General features: G+C 42.1%; 1 protein-coding gene across 2 annotated transcripts; it reads right to left on the bottom strand.

Annotated features, from left to right (window-relative positions):
• Positions 1-1,985: 1,985 nt before the first annotated feature.
• TMEM171 (transmembrane protein 171) lies at positions 1,986-17,309 on the bottom strand. Of its 2 annotated transcripts, none has more exons than XM_039730040.1 (4): positions 12,125-12,255; positions 10,993-11,686; positions 9,802-9,943; positions 1,986-2,261 (listed from the first exon to the last, which is right to left on the bottom strand). In XM_039730040.1, the coding sequence occupies exons 2-4, from the start codon at positions 11,621-11,623 to the stop codon at positions 2,033-2,035; spliced, it is 1,002 nt and encodes a 333-aa protein (XP_039585974.1). In that variant the 5' UTR covers positions 11,624-11,686; positions 12,125-12,255; the 3' UTR covers positions 1,986-2,032. The 2 variants fall into 2 exon arrangements, with proteins under 2 accessions (XP_039585974.1, XP_039585975.1); XM_039730041.1 differs by lacking the exon at positions 12,125-12,255 and adding an exon at positions 17,139-17,309 and having other exon boundaries at positions 2,014-2,261.
• Between the last annotated feature and the right edge of the window lie 4,418 nt (positions 17,310-21,727).

Genomic DNA, 21,727 nt, shown 5'->3' with positions numbered 1-21,727 from the left:
ATATTTCCAGATTTGCTAAAACATGTTTTGATATTTAGCCTTTTCAGAAAATTAGTGTTCTGAACAACAGGATAAAGCTAACATGGGCTTTGTTGCATGGGATCTTTCCAGTAAAACACCCCAGCTTCTGTTCTTGTTGTATGGCAGAAGGATAATTTGAGAGAGAAACACGCTCCCTAGACATGTGCAAAGCTATGTATGCACAAATCACACACAGCAGTGGGCCCCACTGTTCAAACAGTAGGAGCAAAAGCTTAAAAAAATAATCACAAAGATGGCAAACTATAGCTTGCATTGCAGATTGCATGTAAGGAAAAACATCCTTGAAAGACTCACTAGGTAAAAAATGTTTGAAAGAAGAGAGGACAAAATGCCTGCTGGCTTTTGTGGATTCCCTTTCTTCATACAGACATTTCCAATGGCTGAGTCATGCCAGTTTAATCAGCTTCTACATACTAAATCCCCCTCTGTGCCCTGTTTGCTCATTACTCTGCATGCATAAGCCCCTCAGCTCTATTGCTGGCTAAATATACTTCCCTCACTGGCTGGTTTGTTTTTATGTGGCTGCAAAAAGGGCTGTCCTGGCATAACTGAGGGAGTAACACAGAATTGGAAATAAATGGCAAATGCAGGAGCTCCTGAACATCTCTCTAAAGCAGTAAGCAGGTGAGAGGCATATTCACAACTAGATGACACATGGAAATCACCTTTCCCTTGTCAAAGGAGGGAATTTAAGTTCTTAATTCATGGTCTGGGATCCTGTTACAGTCAAGTTCTCTGAAATTCAGCATGGTGAGTGGAGGTGTAACTGAGGTCCCATGACACACAGCTGTTCAGAGACTCCGCTGAACAATTCAGAGATCACTCTTACAAAAATTTTTAATGTTGGCAAATTCACCAGGGTGAACCAAGCCCAAACTGTAGCCCTGCTGCTTGTCTGGGCACAGAATCCAATCTGTTTTTCTCAAACAGCATTCAGAGCAAAGTGTAAGATGTCAAGGATAGCAGCAACTCAGTTCCTCCTAATTATCTTTACCTAATACAAGCTAATCCTTCACTTTGGGAACAGGTGCAAACAACCACAAAATATAATTAGAAACTCCAAAGCTCCACCCTGAAGGCAGGCCACTACCACTACCCTGGGGTTGCAGCAGGATGGAAGAACTAAGAGGGTTGTATTTCTGAAGGATCTCTCAAATGTTACATCAGTTAAAAACATTTGTTTCCACGAAACTGCCTCTCCTGCATCTGCTGATAAGTAATGTCTGCACCTCGAAGACATCATTGCTTTGTGGTGCTCACTCTCACACAATAAGCACTCCTTGTATAATCCATGAATAATGATATAAAACAGCAGAATAATCCCCCTGAAGCCAGTTGCTACCACAGTTAAACTGTTAGTCTATTATCTCTCCTCAGGGCTGCCTTTGGGCTCTTAACTGCAGCTAAAACTGATTTTCCTAGGGATTATACTTACATAAGGACCAGAGATAGCCTAAATATGGAGTGTTTGTTACCAGGCAGACCAAGAGGTAACCATTGAAGCTCTTCAAAGCATCTTTGGCATCTTCATAGCAACCTTAACATCCCTATATGTGAATGCTCCTCGAGTACTTGTAAAGGCCACAACTTTGCAAACAAATATTTTCCAAAAAAAGGAATGCAAAAATAGAAATAAAACCACTTCCTAATTATTTCTTTCTTTGAAGCTCCAAACAGATTTAATTAAAATAATAAAAAAAGTTGGTTTCTACTTAGTGGCTTCACTATAAAAAGAACAGCTATAAATAGAAACTGAAGCTGTAACAGAACAAGATGAGCGTTTAATGTTCTTGCAGTGAACTCCCTTCAGACTACTTTAGCAGAGGCCCAGTCATCTCTAGTATTTCTTGAAATCCAAGTTAATTGTTTATTCTTCCTGATGAAAAATTAGACACAGACAACATTATTACTTTTATTACAAAATGGAAATAAATTCAAAAATTGTAAATCTGTGTACGTTTTATTAAAAATTAAGTGAACTGTCAGTCCTTTACAAGCTGGTGTCAGATGTGGCTAAGGAAATAGATGAAAAAGACAAGAAAGAAGATGGCAAAAAGTCATTATCTGTTACTGATGCTTTCTCTTCGTATTTTGGTGGTGATTCAGAAGAAAGGTATAGCACTGGTAAAATATCTGAAGGCGAGCTGCTTCCAGAAATTGTATATATGGAGTCATAGTCTCTAGCAGCAACTGTTCTTTCATCATCAGCAAGCTGTGCTCTATAAAACACAAAACTATGTATTAGCATAATTCATTTATCTACAGTGAGTGAAATTTGACTTGATTTATATAAACATACATGTATGCACACACTTCCTAAATATCCCTGAAGCAAAGAACTTGCATAAGCATTAAGATTTCATTCTGTGGGCTACATTATGACTCTTCATATGAAAAGTCTATAATTTCAGAGGGGAAAGGCAAAACAAGCTCCCTTCTAACCTTTCAGATCATCAGTCACAGCCTGGCCTATGGGCATTAGCTGCTTTTGGCTGTGCTGTTTCGCAATCTTACTAAATCTTCTGATCCCTAGTTCCTAATGCATCTTCCTTTTTGTAGTGTACAGCATACACAGTCCCCCTCCTTTATGAAAGACAGTTACTAGACTTAGAACTGCATCCAAAAACCATCATAAATGGATCACAATTGGTTGAACCCACATTGTTCTGGTACTTTGCTCATCTCACCCTGGAGATGGCCCTCAGCATATTGCTTCAGCTGCTTCCCAAGGAAAGGAAAACCTGCTTGCTCCTTATGATTCAGTCCCAGAGCTGACTCATACATCTGTATCCATATAAATAATGAGTGAGGAGCACAAATACAGAGCACAGTCACCTCATCTTCAATGCCGTTACTGGTCTGTAAGGATTTTCAAAGGAAAGGAAAATACAAGACAAATGCTGAAGTGCTATGTAACAGATTGCAGGAAAAATGCAAGCAATTCTGGGATGAAACCATGACTCAGCTTACTAACAGCTCTCTCATCCAGCACAGGCTGCAGCACAGTGTTTGCTGACAAAACACAGAGCAATGGATTGAAGAGGCAAATCACCTTGGTCCAGCAGCCACCAACATATGAAATGTGTACCTCCTCCTGTATTTAGGATCTTCAACCATGGCACTGTTATGAACAACAAGGCCATTACTTCTCTTCCATGAAAGTGCTCAGGAAGCAACTTGCACTAATCAAGATGCCCTAACTGCCAGCATGAGAGAGCAGGACTGAGTGAAACACCCAGAGGTGGTATCAGCTCAGCAGGTCTCTGTGAGGACACTGGGAAGCATGGAAGGGCACCAGCTACACCCCATCAGAAAACACCACAAGGCATGGTCAGGCATTCTGGGTTTTGTATCCAAGCCTGAGGTGTTTTATCCACTCCACTAGATACTATCCCAACAAACTGTCTCTTTATGTACATATGTTCACAAGACAAAGAAATCCACACAAGCATTAAACCATGTCCACATGATTTTCCAGGGATGGTGACACCACCGCTTCTCCTGAGCAGCCTGTTCCAATACTTTACAAACCTTCTTGCAAAAAAACCCCTTCCTATGGCCGGGTCATTACCCTCAGGGCAGGAGCCCAGCAGAGAATGCCGCCGACCAGGATAGCTCAGCGGGGGCTCAGGCAGCCTAGGCAAGCTAGAGTGATTCGCAGCTCTTAGTGATAATCAGCTCTTTTGTGATCTCCAGTTCTTTAGGTTGCTAGGTGCCGCGGCAGCAGAGGGAGAGAGAAGCGCTGTTTGGGGTTCCGCAGGATTCTTTTATTCGGGTCTCCGCCAAGGGTCCAGTGACAGCTCTTCTGCCGAACTGGGCAAAATTAGGGGTTTTTATACTCTACAGGGGTTTTGAAAACTGTCCAATAGTAGGGGTCAGGGGAAAGTGACCTATGGATTTACAGGGAGATAAACAGGGTCTTCCGAAAGGCAGAAGAGAGGGGCTTCTAAAGCCCAGTCATGCTGACTTGGCATTTCCTAGCTCAGGCTTCTGATCGCCAGGGCCTTGCAGGCCCTGTGCCTGCCACACCTTCCTAATAGCTAAGATAAACCTTTCCTGGCACAGCTTAAGGCTATTTCCTCTTGCCCAGCCAACTTGTTATCTAGCAGAAGAGGCCAATCCCCAGCTTGCCACAACCTCCTTTCCAGCAACTGAAGAGAGCAATAAGATCAAGCCTCCTTTTCTCCAGACTGAAAAACTCCAGCTCCCTCAGCAACTCCTCACATGACTTGTGCTTCAGATCCTTCACTAGCTGTGCTGATCTTCTTTTTTCACACTCCAGAACCTCAGTGTCTTTTTCATCAAGAAGGACCCGAAACTGAACCACAGAATCATAGAACAGCCTATAGGTTAAAAGGGATGTGGAAGATCATCTATTTCCAACCTCCCATGCCTTGGGCAGGGACATCTTTCACTAGACCAGGTTGCTCAGAACCCCATCTAATCTGGCATTAAACACTTCTACAGATGGGACATCCACAACTTCTCTGGACAACCTGTTCCAGTATCTAACCACTCTTACAGTAATGAAATTCTTCCTAATATCTACTCTAAAATTTTTTTCAGTTTGAAACTAATCTCCCTTGTCCTGTCACTACACGCTCTTGGAAAAAGTCCTTGTAGGCTCCCTTCAGGCATTGGAAGACTGCAATTAGTTCACCCTGGAGCCTTCTCTTTCACAGGCTGAACAAGCCTCATTCTCCTAGCCTTTCCTCACAGGAGAGGTACTGCAGACCTCTGTCACCTTGGTGGCCTCTTCTGGACTCCCTCCAGCAGGTCCACGTCCTTCCTGTGCTGGGCCCCAGAGCTGCTGCAGCCCTGCAGGTGGGGTCTCAGCAGAGCAGAGCAGAGGGGCAGAATCCCCTCCCTGGCCCTGCTGCCCACCCTGCTCTGGATGCAGCCCAGCACACGTGTGGCTCTCTGGGCTGGGAGTGCCCATGGCTGGCTCATGTCCAGCCTCTCAGCCACCAGCACCCCCAGGTCCTTCTGGGCAGGGCTGCTGTGATCTGTCCATCCCCAGCCTGTGCTGGTGCCAGGGCTGCTCTGACCCACGGGCAGCACCTTGCACTTGATCTTGCTAAAACACATTTAGATTACCATAAATTACTATAGATTACCATAGACCAGGCCTCCATCCTGTCCAGGTCCTTCTGGATAGCATCCCATACTTCAAATCTGACAACTACACCACTCACCTTGGTGTCATCTGCAAATACATTTGTATATGTCATTAATAAGATATTTAATAACACTGGTCTGAATACGGACCCCTGATGGACACAACTTCTCACTGAAGTCCACTGGGTCTCTGACCACCACACTCTGGATGTGACTGTCAAACCAATTCCTCATCCACTGAACAATCCACCCACTGAGTCCATCTCTCTCCAGTCAAGAGAGAAGGATGTTGTGGGGGACTGTGCCAAAGGCTTTACAGTAAAATAAAGATAAATGACATCTGTAACCCTTCCCTTGTCCACTGATATCATCACCCCATCACAGAAGGCCACTGGCTTGATCAGGCAAGATCTGCCCTTGATGCAGTTGTGTTGTCTGAATCATCTGTCCTGAATCACCTTCCTGTCCTACATGTGGCACAGTTCTAGGGGCATCTGTTCCACAATCTTCCCAGGCAGAGGTAGGGCTGACAGGTGAGTATTTCTCAGTATTCTTCCTTTCTAGTCTTCTTAAAGGTGAATTCAAAGTTTTCCCCTTTTCCCAGTCACCTGGGTCTTGCCCTGACTGAAGTAACTTTTCAAATATCAGGCAGAGTGGCTTGGCAATTACATATGACTGACATCTACTGACAACTCCCTCAGGACTCTGGGATGCAGATCACTGGGTCCCACAGACTTACGTATATTCCAATTCCTCAGATAGCCATGAACCTGATCTTCTTTTTCAGTGGGAAGGACTTTGCTCCCTGAGTCCCTATCCTGCTGTCCATCCTGAATGGGAGGAGAGGTTGCCATTCAAGACAGAGGTAAAAAAGTTATTGAGTACCTCAGCCTTCTCATCCACTGTCACCATTTTTCCAGTATTGTTCAATCAGGGGATATCCTCTCTTTGACCTTCCATTTCTGGTTAATGCACTGTACCTGTAGAAGCTCTTCCTGTTATTCTTTGTGTCCCTTGCCAGGTTCAGTTCCAGTTTTCCCTTGGCACTCCTCATGGCCTATCTACACAACTGTACTTCATCTCTGAACTCTTCCTAGGTCACTTGTCCTGGTTTCTTTCCCTTAACTTTGACCAGCAAGCTCCTACTGAGCCAAGCTGGTCTTTTGCCCTCCTCTTCTGATTTCTTGCTCCTGGGGATTGCCAGCTCTCATGCTCTGTGGAAGAGTTGCTTAAAGATCTGCCAGCTCTCTTCTACTCCCTTGTCCCTGTGGGCAGTCTGTCAGGGGATCCCACTGACTAGGTTCCCAAAGGACTGGAAGTCTCTTTCCTAAAGTTCAAGAGCTGAACTCCTTACCCAGCCCCTATCCTTCAGGGCTGCACACTGCAGCAGTGCATGACCCCTGCAGCCCAGGCTGCCTCCAGTCCTGGTGTCCCAGTTAGCTCACTTGCATTGGTGACCAACACATCCTGTACCACATTCCCTCTGGCAGGGCTGTCTGTCACCTGGCTCAGGAAGTTATCCTCCACACATTCCAGGAGTCTCCTGGATTGTCACAGTCCTCCAAGCTACTTTCCCAGCAGCTGCTGGGGTGGCTGAGTTCCCCTGCAGGACACGACCCTCAGGCACAAGGCCTCCTGTGCTGGAGCAAAGGTTTGGTCAATGGGCTGCCCTTGGTCTGGCAGCTGTAGCAGACCCCAGCCAAAGGCTCCCCTTGCTGCCTCGGTCCCTGACTCCTACCCACAGCTTTCTACCTGCTCATGGGTATTCTTCAGGGACAGCTCTTCACATTCAATCCACCTCTTGCTGTAAAGAGCAATCCCTCTGCCTCTACTTTGCCTTTCTCTTCTGAACAGCCTGCAGCTATTATAAGTCACACTCCAGAAACAGGATTCATCCCATAAAGTTTCAGGAAAGGCAAGAAAGTCATAGCCTTCCAGCAGCACAGTGGCTTACAATTGCTTCAGTTTGTTGCCTATGCTATGTGCATTGGTGTAAAGGCAGCTTAGCTAAGATGTTGCCTTCCTAGAGGAACATCCCTTAGTTTGAGATAGTTCTCCAGTGCTTTCCTCCTGCCTTCTGTTACCTTAGAAGCCCATGCCTCAACTGCGTAAGACTGCAAGCGTGTTCCAGTGTGGCCAGCACAGTCCAGATTCACAAGCAGAGGACCCCTGCAAGCTTCTTGTTCTTCTAATCTTTGTCTCCCATCCCACAGGTTGCCAGGAACAAGCCACTTATTATCCCCCTCCCCTTGAACAGATGATTTAGATGCCCTGGTCCCACTGGTCACACTACTGTTGATACAAGCCTGGATGCAACAGGCTACCTTGGCCACCCGGACACACTGATGGCTCATGTTTAGGTAGTGTTGACCACCATTCCCAAGTCCTTTCCTGCCAGACAACTTTCCACACACTCATCACCAACAGTAGTGATTGTGCTTCCAACTGTTACCAAACCACTTATATTTCCATAAAAGGTTTTCATAGCAGTAGGGGAAAATGTTGGAAAATTCTTTTAACTTTAGCATAATAAGTGTACTATCCCTATATTCATGGTATATGAATATATACTATGCTTAGTTTTGTCCCATACAATGTGAAAACCCAGGGCACCAGGAATATTTTTCTGTCTGCTCTGGGGGATCCTGACATCCAGGGGAGCACTGCCTTTGACCCTCATTCATGGAGAAAGTTTTCCTAGAATTCAAGACAGACTAGAATCCACAAAAGCGTGAAATAGATTATAGAGACTAGTGTAGGTGTATCACTTGGTGAGAAGTTTAGGTTTTGGGATTTTTAGTATGTTGTGGATGAAAGCAAGATGGAGAGCACAGGGTGTTGTCCTGGGTTTCTTCTTCATATTTCTTTCTTCTTGGGTTTGGGTGGCACTCTGTAATTGGGCAGAAAAGTCTGCATTGCGGGCCCTTAAGGACCAGTTATTGGGTTAAAATGGAAAATAATCTAGATGTCAGTTCTTAATTAGATAGTTTAGTCTCAAAAGACCTCGTAACAAGAAATCGTTAGCCATTTTGTGCCTTCTAATGAAAAGCTGCTGAACTCATGGTTGTTAGACTGTTTTTCTGATAAGAAATAATAAACACTTGAGTCCGAACATGAACTACTGTTTCAATGCCTTCAATCCAGACCCAGAGAAACTGATAATACAGTACTTAGTACAAATACAGAGACTATTGTAGTCTTGTGTTAATTCCCTGCATCTCTGACTAATGTCTTGTTCCAGTTAATGCTTCCTTTTATCAGTAATTAATACATAATAGCTGATATCTTAGTTTTGAGAAAAAGGATTGTCTGTCAGAACAAACAATAGTAAGAGAAGTACATTATGGTGACTGATTTGAGACACTGTCATGGAGAAATGATTTATCAGAACACCTGGAACCATATCCAAACAAGTCCATGGAAATAATTAGCGCATATATATATATATGCATTCAGGAAATGTGATGAAAATGTATTAGTTTCAGGAACATTAGTTTAGTTTGAATATTATTAGTTTCAGGTCTGTCATGTTACTGAGCATACATGCTGTGTAGAGAATTACCCATGCCTCTAGCACTGCTAATAATCTAATGCCAGCTTTGTAACCTAACAAATTGGTCAGAGTTTACTTCCCAGTTTCCAGTGACACCATGTTGCATGCACAGTCTTGTGACTTAAAGTCGTAAAATGATAGTCCCACATAACTTTCTGACTCACAGCTCAAACCCAGGCTGATGTAGGGCCATTCCAAAGATATTAAATCAAGTAATTTTTGAATCATTAAAGGCCTGAAAATAAGTTAGGGACTTTAGACATGTGACACCTAGCTCTAACTTCTAGTCTTTGACCTTCAGGTTAGCAGCGTACTGGTGGTAAGCCACAGGGGACAAATATCCCTGCAAGTTCCTGTGGCACAGGCAAGTCTTTGGTAAGCTGGCAGCTCCTGCTCCCTGATTCTGGTGGTGTCAATATCAGGCAATTCTGTTACAATCCATATATGTAAGGATCCATGCCTGAAAGGGTAAGGTACAACATCTTGAAATAAAACTGGCTTTGCAGGCTCCCTTATCAGCATGCTGGAGCCTTCTGTGATAGCAAGGAATCCTTTAATCTCAACACATGGGCACAGCAGGAACGAGGTCGACCAGCACCCCGGGTCCCACTACCTCAAGGCAGAGATAAGGGACATGGGAGAACTGAACACATTACTTTATCTGCCAATGTTCCCAGGGTCTGTGGGTAGGTGTCATAAAATACTTGCAGCTCTGTTTCAACAGAGGCTCCTAAAATCTGGCAATATGTATATCATGTCACTACCACACTGCTGCCAGTGGCATCCTCTCTTGGTCAATCTATGGAAGAAATCTACCATGGGGCATTGATTTAAGAACTTCAGAAGTTCTTTCTAGTCATAATAATAATAATAATAATTTAATCCTCATAAAGGACACTCGGCTGTTCGTAGTTCCCGTAGTATACAACTGTATTTTAATGCCAATTCAAGTAAAGTATCTGAAGTAAGTTGAGTTATGCACGAGAAAACTTTGTCATGCTTAGTAGTTAATACACAGTGATTATATAAGAACAGGGATACCTAAAGAAACAGCTCAGATTTCTAAAGTCAGAGATGAACAGTCTTACCCATCACTGAAGATAGAGTGGTATGGTGGTGGATTTTCACTTGTAGGCAAAACCCTTGACATAAGACAATGAGTCACAGTTGGTGACATCGGGTCAGCAAAATAAGGAGGTGGTGGGGGTGGGAATACCATCACAGTATCACCTAGGGGAAAGAACACCCATTACCTCTGAAGAACTGAGCACCTCTGTTTATGTTAACAACATCCTATAACTTGCCTAGCTTTTAAGATAAATGATACCCCTAGAATTGATACATGCTAGACTGTTGGAGGAGATTGGAGGTACATTCAAAACCTAAATAATCCCAAAATAAAGATGTAGCATATTTATACATGAAGGATTTAATTTAGACAATACAGCTGACAAGGGGGAAGTGTTTATCTAGCTAAGAAACACAAATACGGTTGGCTGTCTACAAGAAGCTGAAGTGCAAAGCACATAGTTACTGTTGAGATGTTTTAAGGATATGGAAGTATTTAGAATTACTTATTTTATTTTTGGGAGGGAAACTAAGTTTCTCCATAAGTACTGCAGTGCTGTAACAGAAGTCATTAATGCCTCTGAGAATTGATTTTGTGCACTGTGACAGTTTCCCTACTAAGTTTCTTGTAGTTCAAGCACACTAACCACAAGTATTGATACACAGATCACTACATCAATATATCGTACAGCAAAAGATCTACCAATTTCCACTCTGTAACTGAAGAGTTTAAAACCCTTAATTATATCTCTTACCAACTCAGGATGTGGCCACAATTTAAAAAAATACAGTATATTGGTTATGAATCAGAATCTTCTGTTTAAGGGGTCAGAGCTCAAGGCTAAAATAGATCTTAAATATAGTCACAGAAGTCTGATCTGCGGTGCCAATTACACAGTTTGAGAACAGAACTGGGGTTAGACTCATTTGTTTCTATGTTGGTTATGTTGCTTTACACAGTCAGACCTTACCTTTTATGCCAAAGAGATTTTCTGCCTTTTTGAGAAAGGTAACTGAACTGACCATACAGAAAGCATACGAGACAAACTAACATTATTCTATTTCGGCTGTCCTGACATGGCAGAACTGACATGCTTAGATCTCATACTAAGTAAGTCATAATAATAAATAAGTAATACCCAGATATAAATTATTAGTGGAAAAAAACCTCCACTAATTCCCAGTGTAAAGTTCCAACGCTTTTTACTCACCTACTGTCACCTGAAAAGATTCAGGGCTCTGAGGATGTTCTTCACTTTCACAGGATTCTTGGTTGAGATTTAAGTTTTGCTTTTTTTTGACATGAGCTATCACGAAGAAACACAACCCAGTGAGCACAATCAAAGGTCCCAAGATTTGAAGTGACAGGAATCCACAGCCCTGGAGGTCTATGTCAGAAGTGCCAGTGTGGTTGAGCTGTACTGTATGCCAGCCAGGGCTGCAACCAGGAACCCAAATGCCCAGGATGCTAATTAACATTCCACTAGTTAAAAACAGGAATCCAAATATGAGAAACTGGGCAAACTGACAGTTCCCACGACAAAAAACAAGGCTGTACACCTGCTCATTTTGCAATTGTCTTTGTCTTATATACATCCTGGCCCTTGATCGTGCCAGTAAAACACAAACCAGTCCAGTTACAGCCAGCACTGGCCCAGCAGCCTTAAGGACATCATTACAGTCATTGAAGCTTCCAGATGGACATGACTGGAGAATAAAGACTGAAAGAAGGAATCCAGCACACAGCAACACAGCTCCAAAAATAAAAAGGAAAAAAATAAGTTTCCCATGTTGTCCACTACTTCCTTCACCTCCTGGTGCAGGAACAGCCACTGGATACATTACAACAGTATCTCCTCAAGCAGATGAGTTGTTAGAATTAAATGGCAGCAAGCTACAGTAGATCTGTGAACAGGAAAGAAGAAAACAACCCAGCAAGATTAGCTACATTATATTCCTTACTTTCAACTTCAAATTATTCAGCCTGTAGTTTCTGTTTTGCAGTACCTCCACTGTGGATTACAGGACCTACTCAAGTTTGCTGATGTTACATGTCAATTGAAAGACAGACTTGCTTTACAGTTCAAGTTAAACATACTGTAACTGATGTTGCACAGCTAAATTAATGGTTTCTTTAGAGAAACAGTCTTATGATTAATGGGACCTTATTTTGAAAGGTTGAATATTTGGAACAAGAACAGGTTAGCTTTCCCTGTGAAAAGAGAATGCTACAGGAAATTTCTGTGCAGAACTGCAGGAAGTGACAGCTTGTGGGATAGTATGTTAATGCAAATGAGCAATGACTACTGGACTTCTTAACCAAGTAAATCTTCTATTATATACCTCCTCAAAGCATATAAATCTTGCTTCTCTTTCCACAGGCAGCAAAGACCTTTCTGCTTCTCTCTTTAAACGAGCTTCCTGTCCTACGCTGCTACAAAAGCAAATACTGAGATGATTTTTGGTTCTGTTCTGAAATAACAAAACAAAAAAAAAGAAAATAAAAAACCAAAAGACCAGTTCAAGTCTCACTGATTTCATAGCTAGAGTTAATAAGCATAGTGCTCCTACATTTCCTTTCAACTCCCCCTACTTCTGAGAACTTTGTCTTTGCTCAAATGATCTTTAAAAATAAATTAATGAAGATGACTCCCAGAAGACTTCTGAGCCCACCAGACTCTAGATTCAGAAGTAAAATAGAAGAAAACAAAACAGTTTTGAGGCCAATAACCACCCATATGGTCATATGGATAACCAATCAGCTGGATGAGGATTTACTGTGGCAAGGAAAGCCTGACTGAAAGTTAGGAGAGCGTTCCAGTCAGTGAGCTCTAGTACAAAAAACCACCAAACTCTGCTGTTACCTACAAGGAAACTTCTGCTACTTTGACACTCTGGCCTACAGATGGACACTAGCCACCAGATGGTAACTAGCAACCATGGAAATCTTGGCTAACATCCATCAAATGCCAACATGAAATACAGGGGAAGTTCAGACTATGGAAAATAACAAGTCTCATGGATAGAGCACGAGAAAGCTGTTCCCTACCAAGTGTAGGAAGTACTTAGGCATGCTTAGGCTGCAGTGTTCTGACATCGCCCTCTTCCCCTCAGCAGCAGTTGCCCATGACAGAGAATTTCACCTATGTCTTGGATATATAAGGACAGATATGTAAGGACTGGTGGAGATGGTCATGGATGGAAACAGGGAACCAGCTTAGTTACTGCTGTTACAGCTGTTTGCTAGTTACCTTCAGCCTTTTCTCTATCAGTTTCTACTGTCCTGCAACTAATTCAGATGACTTGAACATAAAACATCAAATCAGATTGGATCCTTACTACGGATGCCTCTTGAACACTTATTCCACAAGAAAAACAAGGTACTATGTGATTTCTGGAAGCAATCTGTTGAACATGTGCCAGCCAAAACAAGGTTTGTGTCATTTGCCAGTAACTGTACTGCCCACTGGGATGAAAACAAAACACAACCATAGAACCCACTAGTGACTCAAACACATAATTATTTACCTGCAATGCAAGGTAATCTGAGTCACTACTCAGCCACTTTTAAGTGTAGAATCCAGTTAAAGAACTGGCTGAGCAGATACATGAATGATGAAATTATTACATGTTCTACTGCTGAACATCAAACCAGCCCCCCCAAGAGCACAGGTGAATGTAGAGTGCATCACACAGGTGAAAGGCTCAAGAAGCACAAGGTCTGAGAGGCAAGGAAACACAGCAAGGTAGCCACTGCAGGAAGCAACCAAGTCTATTAGCTGGCCATCTTCAACAGCAAAACTGAGGGACCACCCCTTAATGCATTCCCATTACTGTGCGCAGTTAACTTGTAACCTGTGACTGCTAAGTGCTTCTTCAGTGTTTTGAACTCAGTCTGCTGAGAACCCTCTACAGTTTGAAAAACTGCTAATTGAGGGTCCCTTGGTAGAAGAGTAGATTCACTCTGGGAAAAAAAAAAAGTAATAAAGAGCACTAAAGATAGGACAGCATGTCATGAAAAAAAAACCCCAAAAACCAACCCTAAAACAAACAAGAAAAAAACCCTAAAAAAATTTAACAATTCCTGATTGATTTCAAACTGAAGATGTTTAGCCCATTACACTTTCACTACTGCATGAGCTGAAGTCAGTCTGAAGGCTCTACTTCTGGGCAGAAAAACACAGATTGAATGGTCACCTCTTCGATTTCAGCAGTCTTTGCTAAGTTAATAAAATTCTTTCTGATAACTGTATATGCCCCATTCTTACAAATTATCTGAGCTGGCTCAGGTTTTCTGACTTACTAAATGTACATAGCTGAGTAAAACATCTCTGAAACACACACACAAACACATATACATAAATAAATCCCAGCAAAGCCTGGTTTCAGACACAACCATATTGAGATACCTTTCTGCAGAGGTACAATAACTATTATAACACCAACACTCTACAGAGAACTCTGAATCCTTTCTCTGCAGTTCCCACTAGGGAAGAAAACATAGTCTTAAATACAAGCAAATCAAAACAAAATGAAATAATGTGAAGGCAAAAAGAAAAGTCTAGAGACTTGTCCTCCTTACTCCATCACAGTGCCTGCTTCTCTTCCACCAATCTTGCTGTTAGGAGATTAAGCTAAAACACACATTAGAAATTAAATATGGACACATTTTCTTCATTCTCTCAGGCCACAAAGAAGGAATAATCAGAACAGTCTTGTGGCTTTGAGGATGAAAGCAATAGATTTTATGCTGGAAAATCCAATGGAGGACTAATTTTCATTTACACTACCATGAAATTTTATCAGAAAACTCAAAGCAAGATTACGTTTATTTCCTGTGTTTCAATAAAAAGTATTTTAACAAAGAGGCAAGTATTTTATTGTCTATCTGCTTGAAATACTGCCACTAGATCTCATATCTCCACAGGCATTATTGATGTAAAGGAATTTTCCCTTCATATTAAACTCAAGTCTGAAAGCAGACATGGAAATAACATCTCAGAAACCATTATAACATAGCCCAGTAGTGCAGAAGCTGTTAAGTATGACAGGAAGAGGGAATTGGAAACATAGCTTATAAAAGAGTCTGGTTATAAACTCAACTTAAATGATATAGTGCTTTACCTTTTTGTAAGTCAGGCCTATGCCAGGTATCTAGAACAGGAAATAACTTCACAATTTCTTGTAATTTTTCTGTGTAACACTCATATTACAACTTTCACATTACGGACAGCTCCACTGAAAAAAATACTTCCTGAGCCTTCAGAATTTATATTTTCCAAGATTTCCACTGCAAACACCAGGACTATGAATTTACTCCCCTTAATCTTATGAAATTTGATAGCTTCATGCAGACGTTATGAATTCAGGAAGAGAATTAAAGAAAAGCATTGTAAGAATGAAAACACTGCTGCCCCTCTGTTTTATCCTTCCCCTTCTTGTAGCTTGCAAAAGCACACAATTCCACGCAGAAGGTTCAGGTCTAGTCTCTGTTATTACAAAAACTATATACTCTGCCAGTTGTAGTCCACAATGGAAATGCCATTGGAATTTATAAGCCATCCTTTCAAGAACTTTAATTTTTCCATTTTTTCACCTTAGCTTCCAAGTTTTGAACCACCACTGGGAAGATGCCATTGCCACTGAGCTATTATTTTGGTGGTATTTTATTTTTTCCCCTAGGTTTCAAATTAAACCATGACTCTTTATTGGTCAAGCTACTTGTAAGGAAAAATGCTCTCAACTTCATTCAGTTTAACTTCCACATCAAAACACTAATGGCTCCCCATGTCTGAATTTCCTTCTTTGTTCATAGCTGCTTCTATACCCACACCATCTTCTTCATTAAATCCAAGTTTTTGGATTTTGGAGTGGACTCTTAACTTGGCATTCAGAGACACTCATCCATGACTACAGCTGGTTAAACTAAATTGTAATGTGCAACCTTCATTCTAACAATCTTCCCTCCCCACGGTATTTTTAACTACTTATTTGAAGAGCTAGTGGGAAATGCCCAACAGGACACACTTTCAGTTTTCTGCTTTTAAGAAACAAAACTACAAGCAATAACAAGTTCTGAGATGCCAAATACATGCAATTTGGTCTCTTATGTATGTAGTCACCAATTAGTACCTGACAGTGCTCTTATCTCACAGAACATATAACTTAGATATCATAAAATATTTCAAGATTTAGACAGTGTGTATAAAGATTTCTAAGCTGGGAGTGGATGCCACAAGAACTCTGCCCATAGGGGTCAACAAAATTATTTTTTTCAGTTTACAGTATAGGAAGAGTAATGCTGTGCTGTTATTTATGACCATTGCAGGTGGGGCAGGAGCCACCTGGAGAAGTACTGGAAAGCAGCTGCAGTAGGAAATTCCAGAAAGTGGGATGAATCCCGCACTCTGCAGAGATATGTGCACCAAGATCTTTCTTACTACAAATCAGCACAAATCAGGGATTCTGATTGTGCCAGAGGGAGCTGCATTCTGCAAAGCTGCCAATTTGTGTCCCTGTGGGCTACAAGAAAAAAGCAGCTACAGTAAAAGATGGTCCACAAATGTCCCTCACTCACTTCACCAGGAAGAATACTGACACCACAGTTGGACAGGAGGACCCCAAAAGTCTGTTCAAACAGCAAGGAGCTTGCAAAGCAAAGCTTGGTAACCCACTCACTGGAGCCATGCAGGCGACTAGGACAGCACCTAGATTCAAAAATGAGCTCTGAAGGGTCCCATACTTGTTGGTAGGATGCTTTTTACATGACACACTAGTAGCACACAAGAGCTGTGGCAAATCAGCTCCTATATTCTGGAGAACCTGCAGGAAGTCCAGGGAGAAAGCAGACCAATAACTGTTAACACCAGAGCTGAGGTCTTTCAAACAGGTAACACATGACAGACCAGTTTCTGGAAATTCACAGGAAGGTCTATCCCAGGGGGATGATTTATCTCAAAGCAGCAAAAGGCACAAGACAAAAAGATTTACAGATCTTTGACCAGAGGACAGGCCATGGTGACTATCAGGGAAATGCAGGGCTCCAAAAGCTACCTAAAGCCATCCTATCCCAGTTTTCTGAGGCTAGCCTGGGGCATTAAGTCAGACAATTTAACAGACAAGCAATTCAGCTCTACTCCATTTAGGAAAAGCAGCATTCCATGGCACATCCCTCCTTATGCACCAGCCCATCAGGCAGAGTCTATTCTAAGTCACTTAGTCTTCTTAGTCACAGTAAGATCTTCAGGAAGATGACCCATGCCCCAAAAGCTGCCAAGCATCATGTCGGAGCAAGGAGAGATGCAGGGCAACCTCTCCATCACCTCTCCTTGACGGAGCAGCCCCTGAACCTCCTCACCCGTGCCGTCCCAGCTGTACGCCAGCATCAGCCACCAGAGTACGGCACGCCAGAGCAACTGCAGAAGCCCTTCAGAGACATTCCATCCTCCCTCAGGGATGGCGTAGGGGTCGCGGTGCGGAAGCAGTGTGGGGAGCGGTGTGCTCTCCAGGGAGAAGACAGGACACTGAGAGCCCGGACAATTCTCACACACACTGGACAAGAATGAAAACACGGGAATGGCGGCGGCTGCGGGGAGACGCGGCGCGACCCCGGAGCGCTGCCGGGCTGCGGGATCGCCCGGCCGGGCCTGTGTCGGTGCCGCTCGCAGGGCACCGCTGTGGCACGCAGCTCTGGAGTCGGGTTTACGTGGCCAGAGTTGAGCGTGCCCCTGAAACACCCGCGGTGTTTCAAGGTGAGACAGGCGAGCAGCCCCCCTCAGGATCCTAGTGCCATGTCTCCCATTTCACAGAATATTCTGAATTGAAAGGAACCCGTAAGAATCATCGGGTGCACCTGTCCAGTGAATGGCCCATACACGGATTGAAGCCACAGGCTTGGCACTACTAGACAGGCTCTCTTTCAGGGGCCTGTAGTAGTCCCCTGCAAACACTTGCCTTACTCCACACACTTGGGAACTTGTTAGGCAAGCTAGAGACAGGCTGAGCCCAGATGTGACACATCTGCTTCAGTGGTGAGCCACTTTAGCTGGTGGAAATGGAAGAAGATGCTTTCTTGCCAGGTAGAGGCAGTGGAAGGAGGAAGAAGCTGCCTTTGGTAGCTGAGATGAGACACTTCTGACTGCAAAGAGCAACTGCGTGAGTAGACAGGGAGCTAGGGAAGGAAGATCAAGATGGGCCATTTGTAAATGCTGTAGCAGTGGCAGGACCAAGATAATGTGACTGAAATTAGCAGCAGCCTGGTGGTCAGTGAGGTGAATCCATTTAGGTTCATGTGAGTCAAAACAAGATGAGCCAGAACAGGGATGGAGTGATGCTGGAAAAATAGATGGTGGGAGGAGAAGAGAATGATTAAAGTCTCGCTTGACAGAGAGACACTTTGGTTAGACATATGATTGGGTGAAAATTCTATATAGCTTTTCATACAATCTATATCACAAAATTCTATATAGTCACACAATCTGTATCACAAAATTCTATATAGCTTTTAAGACAATCTGCATTTGGGTAGAGAGCAAGAAAAATTTGGAAGTGAATTGATAACTAAAGAGTGTGTGAAAATATATGTTGGGTGTAGGAAGGATGTGAGGTTTTGTGATGGGGTAAAAGGCTTTGAGGTTTCCAGAACTGTAAGCTCCAGAGTGTTAATGACCCTTTGCTGTCTCAACTGTTTTACATCCCGCCTCCATTGGCTGGAAGGGCTTCAGTTGTATAACACTCAGTACTGCTATTAAGGGTCTCGTAGTAAGGGGATCGGGAAGTAACAATTCCTATGTTCTATGATGAGAGAAACATTCCAGTAAAGAGTTTTTAAAAAATCTGAAGGAAGAGTTTTTAAAAAATCTGAAGACAACAAAAGAAAATGAGCTGTGCTTGTTTAAAAAAACACAAGCTGAAGATTAATTCTTGCCAAGAGTGACAGAGCATCAAAGGTAGAATCAGACTATTTTATGAAGTTGGATAACAGTGACACAAGGAGGTTTAGTTATGTTTATATGTCAGTTTTCTAATACCTGATTCTGGTTCCATTGTTTTTTCAACACAGAGCTTAAATAATTAATAAAACCACTTATTGTGTACCACATTTCTGAATGAAGTATTTTGTCAGGTTAAGCTTTCTTCGGTTCTCTGATACTAGTAAATTATTGGACTGCCACTGCGATATATGTTCCCTTTTTCTGTTACATAAATAGTTTTTTATTCTATGTAAATACTTCTTGTACCAAACCTAACATGTCAAGAATTTCACTTAAAAAAAAAAAAGTCAGTCATAACAATTAACAAGCTTGTTTGCTAGCATCAAACTAAAAATTATTTCTGTCTGAAAAGCCTGTCATCAGCTTTTCCCCTCCATCCACCACTTGGGTTTCTTGTAGTCTTGAGCTTAAGGACTTGACCTCCATAATGAAAGAAGGGATTGAAAGAATATAATTCTTCAGTTCTTAAAATTCTGACTCAGCCTGGTGTGAGTTTTCAGTGCATTAAGTGGCTGTTGATTCCTGCCATGGGACTGCTGTTATAGAACTGTAATCTTGAGCCATATACAGTGATTTAAGATAAGAATTTATTTTAACTATATTTTTTAAAAATAGTAACTGTTGAACTACAAGTAATGCATATTTTAAGTCTACCCTGTAGTAGTATTTGTAGATAGTATTTGGCAAAAACAGAGCCATATTGGTTTTTACCATACAAAAAGTTACTGAGAGAGTTTTTTATGTTAGGAGTGGACATAGTTGTATGACAGTAGTTTTTGGGTGTTAGTGCTAGTATTTTTGACTGGCATGGAAAGCAGTGCTAGAGATATGAAAAAATGCAGTGCATTCACAGCTGGAGTTTGGCAGGGAACCCAGAGCTACCAGAAAGTCACTGCTTTTAACATTATTTCTGGGGTTACAGTCAGTAACACTCATGAAGACACTGACAAGAAGATTACCATTTGGGATGGCGAGCAGAGAAATATAACTGCTCATGATTTATTGATTGGGAATTAGTTGAGGCTATTTTGATGGAAGCCACTACTTACAGCAATAATCTGATGAAATATAAATGAAATTACTAACTTTACATTCCTCTATTTTTTTTTTAAATTTAGCAAACATATTTATAAATATCAAAGACAGCTGGTTTGAATTGTTTGCCTAAAGATGATGGTCTCTAGAAACAAGGGCACAAATGCAGCAAGTAAGACTAAATGCTGGTCACTTCTAGATTAAAATTCCACTGCGCAGAAGAGATGTTAATATGTTGTATGCAATATAAGATGGGTCAATAAAACCACAGCTGTTGCAATTAGACATGTGAAGTACTGGATGTGCTGAGACTGTGCTTCAGCTCGAAACATTAATTGTGATCTGCAGAATGTTTTCAGATGTTTGAATACCCAAAGAGAGAGAATCCAGACTGTCCTAAACTGTGTTGGTGAAAATGTCATCTTTGAAATAGTTAGTGTTTATAATTCACTGCACATTTTGAAGCTTTGTAGAAGATCCTCAAATCAGTGAGGCTGATGCTACTCACTTTGTTGCAATGACACCTGACCTTTTGTTGGTGTACTTTGAAGCAAGAGCTGTTGAAGAGTGCATGGAGGAAATGCATGGTACATTTCACTTTGTAATCTCTATTTGCTTGCTGTGATGGCATGGTAGAAATGAGATGATGCAGAAGTCAAGAGTCATCCAGCTCTCCAGCTCCCACCAAGTTCTGTGCAGCCAGTTCACATTAAAAAGCTGGTGTGCACAGAAAGTGCAAAGCTTGACTGAATAATGAAGAACTGTGTGTTTTGGTTTATTTAACCAAAACACAGTCTGGTAGACTCAAAAGATCTATTTAGAAATACAAGTCTGTAGAATATTTATTTTATTCAAATTGTCCATTTATAGGCTTAGAAATGACAAAAGCATTGCTGCCAACATTTAGTAAGCTTTGGAACAAAACTTAATTAATCCTGAAATAGTTATTCTGTGTTCCTCAGCAGATAGCTACAAAAGAACCATGGGAAAGAGTATGTTGCTACCTATACTATAAGGGAGGATAAATGGGGGACTGACACCCTCCTCACAAAACAGCAGCAGCCTGGGTCTGTGGCATTTGTACACTCAGGTAGTGCATCCTTGTGACCTGTGATGATGCCTTTTCAGGAGCAACAGAGAAAGACCCAACAGGAAGACCAAGTTAACTGCTCTCTGACAGAAAAACTTTGTAGATAAGGAACAATAAACTCAACTGAAGACTGAAAAGCAAGCGTCCAGATTCCTTCTTTGAGAGCGCGGCCTGCCCAGAACCACCTTTTCCCGTGCTGGGACAGAGACAATTGACAGCCAACCCCGGCACAAAACCATTACCCTTTATCCTATTGCAACAGCCCTGCTGAAAGTTCTATACCCATTTTTCTTACAAGCCCCCTGTAAAGTATTGAAAGGAAGTGAGAGAGAAGTGATTAAAAATTAATGAAATTCAGAGAGATTATACATTAACCCTCATAAAAACCAAATAGCTTTGTTTTGGCCAGAAGAGGTAGATCTATATCTCAAATCTGTATCTTAAATTGTTGGGTTTGCTTATTCTGCTTGGATTTGGTTTCTAAAAGAAAGACATGATAGCCGATTCAGTTGGTGGTACTGGAAACCCATCTTTCACTGTGCTGTGATGACACTGGGATGAGGAATTGAGCCTAAGACAATGTGTTGCACCCATCAGAACAGGGGTCTGGGGAAGACAGCCTTCCCTGGCTGAAGGCTATGCTGCTTCTCACAGTCAGGAATTGAATCCTGCAGAAGGCAGCTTGGTCATGCGGAAGAAGGAAGGAAGGAAGGAAAGAGGAATGCAGAAGCCTTCTATTCTCATCCAGTGCAGGCAGAGACCTAGTCCAGACTTGAGGAAATCTTTCCACATATTAGAAAGGTATTTTTGAAATCTTAAAACACATGT

Source organism: Passer montanus, unplaced genomic scaffold (genome assembly GCF_014805655.1).
Source record: "Passer montanus isolate IOZ18808 unplaced genomic scaffold, ASM1480565v1 scaffold7, whole genome shotgun sequence".
NCBI lineage: Eukaryota > Metazoa > Chordata > Aves > Passeriformes > Passeridae > Passer > Passer montanus.
This window is presented reverse-complemented; position numbering and strand designations above follow the sequence as displayed.

Bases quoted from the DNA above. Each gene is read 5' to 3' on its own strand.
- TMEM171 (XM_039730041.1), bottom strand. From the start codon at position 11,623: ATGTATCCAGTGGCTGTTCCTGCACCAGGAGGTGAAGGAAGTAGTGGA. The intron at 9,944-10,992 runs GTGAGTAAAAAG...TCTTTCCCCTAG, and splicing joins ATCTTTTCAGGTGACAGTAG to GTGATACTGTGATGGTATTC. The intron at 2,262-9,801 runs GTAAGACTGTTC...TGTGTTTTATAG, and splicing joins CACTCTATCTTCAGTGATGG to AGCACAGCTTGCTGATGATG.